This window comes from Alosa sapidissima, chromosome 22, assembly GCF_018492685.1.
Source record: "Alosa sapidissima isolate fAloSap1 chromosome 22, fAloSap1.pri, whole genome shotgun sequence".
Classification (NCBI taxonomy): Eukaryota; Metazoa; Chordata; class Actinopteri; order Clupeiformes; family Clupeidae; genus Alosa; species Alosa sapidissima.
In genome coordinates, this window is record NC_055978.1 from 12,930,161 (window position 1) to 12,940,273 (window position 10,113).

Below are 10,113 nucleotides of genomic sequence, written 5' to 3' on the forward strand. Positions count from 1 at the left end.
TAGAAAAATACCAATCTATAAAAAATATGCTCGTTATTTATGTCCCTTAATATAAGCAATTTTAGAGGGTTTGATGATTTTTTTTTTAAATAGGCTATTATGTTGGACTATTGGCTCAAGTGTGTAACAGGTGTCACTGAAGTTAATTTCAACAAATAATGTCCACCCTCCTTAAACCACTATCCCTGTATCATTAACCACTTTTACACTTAACACTGACATACAAGTTTCCAATGGCTTTATTTATAACATTACTTATATATAACAGAATAATCATGTAAAAATAATAATATACCTGCGGATTTTAGAATATCAAGAAAGAGATTAAGACAAAATATTCATCTGAGAACAGCATTTTTTAGTCTAGTGCACAACTCTCCACAAGTCTCCACCCTCCTCACCTGGTTCACAATGTTCTTTGATGCAACACACCTGATTCACATTACGAAACAGCTCTTTTAGCCACTTAAGGCTGTAGATGGTTGAGGTTGTAGAATGAAATTTTAGAGCTGTTGCTGGGGTTTTAGTCTTTGTAAATTTGGACAATGGGGTCGCAATGGCAGGCCCAGTTTTTTCAGACACTTCTGTATGCTTTCAGTGTTTCTTTGTCTTTTCAGATCACTGTGAATAGAGAATTGTGGAGTGAAATGGATTACCAGCGTGCTCAACATGAGATTGATCAGAAGCCTGCAGCACATATATCCCCAGCACCGAAGGAAATGAGTCTTGAGAAGGACTCCATGTTTGATTTGTGGAATGACCAGTTTGCACAGTCACAACGAGATGCACAAGAGTTTGCAGCCAAAGATCGCCTGAACGAAAAACCCTTTGTAGTGCGGCCTCCAAAAATGCCACAGACTCGTCAGATGGATGATCCTCTTGTTCATAGCCCAGGAGTGCAAGTCTCACAGAAACCACTGATGGTTAGGTGGGTATTTCAGCCTGTTCGGTCATTTCAAAGTCCACAACTACACACAGCTACACAAGGACTACAATCTTATGCAGCAAGTTCTTCAAGGAGACAAACAAATCATGCGAATGACCCTCTTGTTTATAGCCCAGGAGTTCAAGTACCCCAGAGACCACTGACTGATTTTTCTGGTGTGTTGAGAAACCAGTTTGGTGGGCCACCTCCACAACATCCTACAGCCACAACCACGCAAAGACCGCAACATCATGAGGCAAACCCTTACAGGAGACAACCACATCAGACAAATGACCCCCTTGTTCATAGTCCAGGAATGCAAGTACCCCAAAGACCACTGACTGATTTTTCTGATGTATTGAGAATCCAGCTTGGTGGGCCACCTCCACAACATCCTACAGCCACAACCACGCAAAGACCGCAACATCATGAGGCAAACCCTCACAGGAGACAACCACATCAGACAAATGACCCCCTTGTTCATAGTCCAGGAATGCAAGTACCCCAAAGACCACTGACTGATTTTTCTGATGTATTGAGAATCCAGCTTGGTGGGTCACCTCCACAACGTCCTACAGCCACAACCACACAAAGACTGCAACATCATGAGGCAAACCCTCACAGGAGACAACCACATCAGACAAATGACCCCCTTGTTCATAGTCCAGGAATGCAAGTACCCCAAAGACCACTGACTGATTTTTCTGATGTATTGAGAATCCAGCTTGGTGGGTCACCTCCACAACGTCCTACAGCCACAACCACACAAAGACTGCAACATCATGAGGCAAACCCTCACAGGAGACAACCACATCAGACAAATGACCCCCTTGTTCATAGTCCAGGAATGCAAGTACCCCAAAGACCACTGACTGATTTTTCTGATGTATTGAGAATCCAGCTTGGTGGGTCACCTCCACAACGTCCTACAGCCACAACCACACAAAGACTGCAACATCATGAGGCAAACCCTCACAGGAGACAACCACATCAGACAAATGACCCCCTTGTTCATAGTCCAGGAATGCAAGTACCCCAAAGACCACTGACTGATTTTTCTGATGTATTGAGAATCCAGCTTGGTGGGTCACCTCCACAACTTCCTACAGCCACAACCACACAAAGACTGCAACATCATGAGGCAAACCCTCACAGGAGACAACCACATCAGACAAATGACCCCCTTGTTCATAGTCCAGGAATGCAAGTACCCCAAAGACCACTGACTGATTTTTCTGATGTATTGAGAATCCAGCTTGGTGGGCCACCTCCACAACATCCTACAGCCACAACCACGCAAAGACCACAACATCATGAGGCAAACCCTCACAGGAGACAACCACATCAGACAAATGACCCCCTTGTTCATAGTCCAGGAATGCAAGTACCCCAAAGACCACTGACTGATTTTTCTGATGTATTGAGAATCCAGCTTGGTGGGTCACCTCCACAACGTCCTACAGCCTCAACCACACATAGACCACATTTGTATGAGCTACACCCTTACAGGAGACGACGAGATCTTATGAGTCATCCCCTCGTTCAGAGTCCTGGAGTGCTGGTGCCACAGAAGCCACTGAAGGTGGATTTTCCAAAACCCGCTATGTTTAGTGAGTGGGGAAACCTGCCTGGTCAGTTTGATGACGGTCCACAACATCAGCCGAAACCACAACCTTCCGAGACCGAGGCTCCCAGTTGGCACTCTAGTCAAACTTGGCAACGTCCTCTGGTGCAGAGTTCTCAAGAACCGCAGCTAACGGACACGAAAACTCTTCCAAAGGACCAGAAGACCGAGCTCCAGCAACCTGTGATGCCACAGTCCATTCATGCTGTTTGTGGAGAGACGTCGCTCCAGCTGACTGTAAAGATGGACTTGCTGGGCACTGGAGACCTTATTGATCCAGCCGATATCACCCTGGGTGGCTGTTCTCCAACTGTCCTGGACGAGTCCCAGCAAGAGCTATTGTTCGAAACCGCACTGCGTGAGTGTGGAGGCACAGCTCAGGTACCAGCAGGGATTTACCATCTTGTTTGATCATTAATGGCCTGGGGCACTTTTCCCCAAAACCATCGTTGCTAACTAAGTTAGCAACTTAGTTGGTTGGCAAAGGGAAATTGCATTGCAACCAACAAAGTTGCTAACAGCTTAGCAACTATGGTTTTGGGAAACTCACCCATGAACGTCTAAACTGACTGTTCCTCTTTTGTCTTTCATGGTGGAGTTGTTTGAGGATGTCGTGGTGTATACCTTCTCATTGATTTACACTCCTCGCCCAATTGGGGAGAGCCCTATTCTGAAGACCAATGATGCTACTGTCAATATAAAGTGTCATTATGCTAGGTAAGTGTATCCCAATTCACTTGGCCCATGTTCAGACTTTTATTTTTTTTAAAAAAAATTTTTTGTCAGATCCGAAGTCATGATGTGTCCCACAAACTGTGTCGCAATGTTGTCACTCTTTGTTGACATTCTTCCTCCATGGTGCTGCACTGATGTATTTTGGGCTTCTCTGTGTGTAAATGTGCTTATGTGTTTTGCCTGTGCATGCTGTCCAGACCTTTTGAATGGATAGGCCAAAAAAGATTTGACCTGAATCTCCGCACAATCTGAGTACAATGCCCTTATTCTGTCCTTATTCTACCCCCACAGGTTCCACAATGTGAGTAGCAATTCTTTAAGGTCCACATGGACACCTTACCAATTCTCTCAGCTGTCTGGTCAGGTTTTGGACTTCTCTCTTAGACTTATGACTGGTTAGTTTAGTTTTTGTTTTGATTTATTTCATCCTTATATCTTGAGTGACATTGTCCTATGCCATGCCATGCCATTCACTTCAACTTCATATGCAATTAAGTAAGGGATAATGGACGGCACGGTGGTCTGTTAACAGAAAATAATGCACGGTCGAATCCCAGGATTCTGATTAACCTCATCTTTGAAACATCGCTATTTTACTTAGCCTACTGCCATCCAACTTGCTAAAAGACACCTCCGTCATATGCTAAATGTTGCTATGTTCTGAACGTCTGTATTTTAAGGCTTAGTGCAACATGACCGTTCTAACACTCTGTAAAGAGCCATGAGATGTATAATGTTTTGGCGCTCTATAAGTGAAATTAAACTGAATTTAAATTGTAAGTGTGATGCGGCCAAAAAAAGTGGATCTACTTCATAGGTGTTCAAATAACATATGTTAATGCACATTCTAAATTACGCAGGACAATGGGGAAGTCAACCAAGCAGTGGAATAACTTAATTTATTTTTTTCCTCACCTGCAGATGATTGGCAGTATGAGAGGCCATCCACAAAGTACTTCCTTGGGGACATGATTAACATTGAGGCCTTGGTCTATGCGGACTATCATGTGCCTTTGCGTATTTTTGTTGAAGACTGTGTGGCAGCAGTTCAGCCAGATATGCACTCCGGCACAAGCTATGTACTCATTGAGAAGCATGGGTAAGAACAATGCATGTTCCCTTGACACTTGGGACATCTGATTTAATGGGGTAGCCTAAACTTGAGACTGTTCTTGGTTCTCCTCTCAGGTGTCTGTCTGACTCTAAACTGATGGCGTCCCGCTCCCAGTTCATGCCCAGGGTACAGGATGAAAAACTGCAGATGCAAATTGAGGCCTTCAGGTTTGCAGATGAAAGCCTCGACTCGGTATGTTATCTTTCACAAATTAAGCATTTACTATTTAAAAGAATGTAGTTGACAAATTGGTGCACAACTTCTTGACGCTAAATAACAAGCTAAAGTAACAATCTCAAGTAATTCAATCTCATAAGATCATTCTCACTAATCAATGCAGAAACGTTTTAGCAGACCCCTGTTATTGAACATATGCTCTTAAATTATCCACAGTTCTACATCACTTGTATTCTCCGAGCAGTTTTAGCTGCCGGCACTTCAGACAGTAGTCACAAAGCCTGCCACTACAACATGGAAAATGACAGGTGAGTTTTGAGGTGTGTGTGTGTGTGTGTGTGTGTGTGTGTGTGTGTGTGTGTGTGTGTGTGTGTGCCTTTTCATACTGGATCCATATCACTGTTGCCCCAAACTGGATAGATGAGTTGGGTTCCATTTTGGTTTGCATGCAAAATGTGTCTGCAGTAACATTACTAGTGGGCATCCATGCTGTGGGAGGATTGGAATGGTGGTATTGAGCTCAGCCATACGCAGTACAATCCTCACCCGTGTGTGTGTGATGGAAAAGGGCGAATAAGAGACTGGACCTCTTTATGTCTAAATATATTTGCTGTATGTGTGTGCATTTTTCTGCTCTTAGGTGGAACAGTGCTGATGGAAATGATGGGGTCTGTAGCTGCTGTAATGCTGACCAATGTCCCACCAGGAGGGCAGGAGCTGCTGAAGGTAAGTTTTCATTGCACAGAGAGCAACTCTGATTTCTTCTTTTCGATCAGTTTTTCAGATATCTCTTCTTGTTTTACATTGTAAATTCTGTTCTTTTAGAAATAAATGGGCGTCGGGTGAAACTTGGACCAATCACTGTTCAGGAAAAGACCACATAGATGTAGATTTTCTGAGAATGGACTAGTCGTCTTATGCTCATCTCTAGTAGTAGCACTTCAACTTCAGATTAAAGGACCTTGTTCTGAACTTTTTTTTTTTTTTTTCTTGTTTCTTGCTGTGAAGTGGAAATGGGTTAAATGTGTGAAATCCCCACATGGTACTTTAACATTTATATGGAATTTGATGCATTTTGTATTTATTGCATTGGTGTATTAACAACTGTTGCAGTTGTTGTTATGAAATTGTGTTTATACTGATGGAACTTGCATTTGCAAGTTGAGTTTGAATAAATTGTTCAAATTTTAAATTTGCAGACTTATTCTTATTGTGGCCTTCCAAAAGAAAACTTACAGCATCTACTTCTAATTGAACAAATCTTATACATTTCATTTGGTATTCACGGATCTTCTCATTCATGCTCAAATCCACTGGTGTATGCTGCATTTAGATTACTTCTCCAGACAATTAAAGATAACATAACATACACACTTCCTTCAGAGAAGAACTCCATGTGTTCTATTATCTCATCATGATGTTATCGGCTACACAGATAACTTTGAAGGCATTGCTAGATATCACTAAGGGTGATCTTGTGCAAGCTAACCCTTTACTATTTCAAATAGGTCAGTAAGTCATGTTAGGACAGATTTTTACATTTCTTACAAAGTTGCTATTTCGTCATGTTCTTTGAATACTCTTATGGAAGTTGGTGGTTCACACAACACCACCAACTCCAGAAAACACATTGAAAAGCCAGCCAACCTAATCCCTGTGGAACGGAGGAATTCCATTCTCAAATTTCCATGCATGCAGTATATTTTTTTGACAATATTTTATACCACAATACAAAAAAAAGAAAACGCTCAGGGTCCTACTTTAAATTATAGGCAAAGTTTACAGTTTAACTTTTGCTATTTTTATAATGAAGCAAAATCTGCTAATTTACCAGTAATACAAAAGGACAAACATATTGGGTAGCTCAATCCTCTGACATGCCACACAACAGTTCATGCATGAGCTACCTTGCTCCTTCACTGACTTTGTACGTTGCCCATTTAAATAGGGCTCTAAATGTTTATTGCCTAAATAGACCACCTAAAATGTGTAAATGACATCATGCTTGGTCTCATACATTGAACATTTTTAGCAATTTCATTCACATATATATATATATATATATATATATATATATATATATATATATATATATATATATGTATATATGTGTGTGTGTATATAGTATATATTAGTGACAGGAGTGTGTGTGTGTGTGGTGTGTATCTACAAGATGTCTTGCCTAGGGCACGAGTGCTGTGCCGTTGTTTGGATAAATAACAAAAATGCAACAGATGGCTTTAAATATATTTAAAGGCGTACTGCCCCTTGCTTCCAGAAATGCAACAGCATGAGTAAATAGGACTAACCCCGACCAGACTGGCAAAGGACACAGACTAGTGCTCCTCACATGTGGTGTTTTTCCAGATGTCAAAAAGTGATAACTTGTTTAAATGGAACTACTGTATGTCTCATGTATTTCTGAGCCATCCAGGCATTACCAACTCTGAATCGAAATTCTACACCTCTTAAATGTAATGTGTGAAGCACATTGATTGGCCATTGCTTTTGATAATGTGCCATCGAAATACACCCTCACCTTTTAAATGCTTCCTTTTAATAATGGGTAATAAAATGCAGCAACTTGGTTTCTCAGCAGTGAAATGGAAGTACAAGTGAATTTGGTTCACTAATATCAGACACAAAATAAATGAACATAGATACCTTATGTTTTAATATAAATCAGTGTCATCTGCAAATACAAGTGATACAATACAAGTACAAATGCAATAGCCTATAATGAACTTACGCAAAAAACACAAACATATTCAAAATATCACAACATGATTTACAAGATGTTCCTCTTGAGAAGTGGAATAAAAACATAAAATATTCTCTCTTACACACTCATCACATGACAATGCATGTGTAAACACATGCCACACACACACATTGAAGGCGATTCTGCAAATCATAATCAAAGACCAGAACTATCCGTTTTAGAATTTTGCTTAATGTAACCAGAGCAGTAAGGAGGGAGAGAGAGAGAGGCTATGAGCCACTGCCAGTAGCCCGACTACGCCACCCTGGGCTTAGTACCCAGGGACTTCAAGAGAATTGCTAGGGAAAGTTTGACACAGGTCCGAAAGCACCAAGCAGACAACGTGAATTCCAGTCAAATCATAAAAGTTTATTAAATAACCAAAGGGGGGGAAGGGAGAAGCGTCCTGCAATAATACCTGAAACGAGTCAGAGGTTATGAAACTACAAAAATATTTATTATCTTTTATTATAGTACAGTATGGACAGGTGATTTCTAAAGTGGGGCCAAGGCTCCACTGGAGCTAAAAAGATAAAGCAGATGGGGGGCTTACCTGAGGGAGACAGACTAACTGGAGGTGTGTTCTAAGTTCCAGCCATCACACGTGCATACACACTGCAAGAAAGTGACTTACCAGTGACACAGCAGCCCACCGCAAGCAACAATGACACCACAAATGTGCAGCTACAGGGTCCCACCACCAGGTGACTAGCCTCCCTCAAAGAGGGCCCCACATCTGCCAAACAAACAAATAAAACAGCACCACAAGGGGGCAAAAATACAGTAGGCAGCCCTGTCCTACTGGTTAGCACTTTGGACCTGTAACCGGAGGGTTGCTGGTTCGAACCCCGACCAGTAGGCACGGCTGAAGTGCCCTTGAGCAAGGCACCTAACCCCTCACTGCTCCCCGAGCGCCGCTGTTGATGCAGGCAGCTCACTGCGCCGGGATTAGTGTGTGCTACACCTCACTGTGTGTACACTGTGTGCTGTGTGTGTTTCACTAATTCACGGATTGGGATAAATGCCGAGACCAAATTTTCCTCAAGGGATCAAAAGAGTATATATACTTATACTTAAGGCCTATACAGACGTTACAGTAGATTATGCAGGCACACCAGGACAAAAGAAATACACACACACGCAAATGACAGCCAGCACCAGACAGACATAAGCAGTTACAAGAATGAAGCATATGCCACTTATGCCCCGTTCCTCTTTACTAATGGGGCAAGCAACATGCAGGCTGACATACGCCAAATAAACCCAAAGAACAGAGGCAGACGTACAGTAGACACTAAGTTAATGCCCACAAAAAGAAACAAAACAGACACGGACCTTACTCGAAAACGGCACACAATTAGGCTACACCAAAATAAACTAACTACAGACAAGACAGCAGCACGACCTACGCTATGCACCCCGCGTAGATGGTGAACTGGCTACATTAAGACTGTGCAGAACTTAAAGCAGATCATATTTTGTACCAGTGCGGTACATCTTTTATTCAAGAAACTCATATAGTGATGAAAAACATACTTTTGGAGAAGGTCTCTGACTGAGAGAAATGTATTTTAATTCAGATTTAGCTTATGGCGTTTTTGTGTAAAAGTACACCATTTTCCAGATGGTAATTTTGTCATTGTAAGGTTTCCAAAAATGTGTCACTGTAAGGTTTCCAAAAATATATACTTTTACTAATCCCCAAAATATTTTTCTTTTTACAAACACATTTTTCTGAACATAGTGAACTGGACTATGCAGTTTTATTTGTTTGGGTTTGCTCATCAACACATTATTTACTCTTTCTATTTACTGTTGACTTGATTATTTTGGCATAATTATGCATGTTCACTGGGGTGTGTGTGTGTGTGTGTGTGTGTGTGTGTGTGTGTGTGTGTGTGTGTGTATGTGTGTGTGTGTGTGTGTGTGTGGTTGGGGGCGGGGTACAATTCAACATGTCAATTTCTCAACATCCCTTACTGGCAACCCTTTGCTCAATACCACCATCTACAGTCCGATGTGTGTGTGTGACTAAATGTACACATTATTTTTTTTTATGGTATGCCCCCTGCCCCCATGGATAGAATTCCATGAAATTTGGCATACCCCCAGAGGCTGTCAGGGTTATCATGCACATGGAATTTAGTGCAGTTCAGAACATCTCAACCAAATATATAGTGCAGATTAAAGCAGCATGCGTTTGCATTTAAATATTCATTGCCATTTGAAAAACACAACTGAGCCCTAGCACCAGGTCTTGTGAAATTATGTGTAAGATCAATATAGAAGAAAATATTAGTAGATTATGTATATGGAGACTCTCTATAGGACTTTTGGTTACCCAAAGTGCATAACCCTTTGTTGTAGAAGCATAAGGTTTCAAATGAAAAATAAGTTTTGATTTTGGTATGGACTATGTCAGGGGTTCTGATATAGAATGACTACATGGCATATGGAATAATTACATAAAAGTCTCTATTTTTGCATTTTTTGTTGGTTCAATGGGTGTGCATAAAATAGACTACATCTGCAACTTATTTATGTTATAGGGTTCCCATGGATCATGGAATTTCTTGAATATCATGGAAATTTCAGTCTATTCCAGACATGGAAAGTCAGTGAATTTTATCATTTTTGGAGCAAAGTCATAAAATATACATTTTGTTGTAGCAGTTCAACATTTACTTGTGAAAATTGTTATGATACTGTTGGTCTCTGTTTGTTTGCCTGTCTCTCCTTCTATGTGTTGCAGGGCGGAGTCAGTGCACAGGTGTTGC

The 10,113-nt window shown here is 41.3% G+C and overlaps 1 protein-coding gene across 6 annotated transcripts; it reads left to right on the top strand.

The window, feature by feature from the left end:
• The first annotated feature begins 489 nt into the window (after positions 1-489).
• Positions 490-5,767, top strand: LOC121697213 (zona pellucida sperm-binding protein 3-like). Of its 6 annotated transcripts, XM_042078629.1 has the most exons (9): positions 490-2,007; positions 2,362-2,930; positions 3,148-3,266; positions 3,576-3,679; positions 4,206-4,383; positions 4,473-4,590; positions 4,792-4,883; positions 5,216-5,301; positions 5,401-5,767. In XM_042078629.1, exons 1-9 carry the CDS (start codon positions 546-548, stop codon positions 5,457-5,459), a joined length of 2,787 nt encoding a protein of 928 aa, XP_041934563.1. In that variant the 5' UTR covers positions 490-545; the 3' UTR covers positions 5,460-5,767. The 6 variants fall into 6 exon arrangements, with proteins under 6 accessions (XP_041934563.1, XP_041934562.1, XP_041934564.1 ...); XM_042078628.1 differs by having other exon boundaries at positions 490-2,930; XM_042078633.1 differs by lacking the exons at positions 490-2,007; positions 2,362-2,930 and having other exon boundaries at positions 3,153-3,266; positions 3,576-3,585.
• The last annotated feature ends 4,346 nt before the right edge of the window (positions 5,768-10,113 follow it).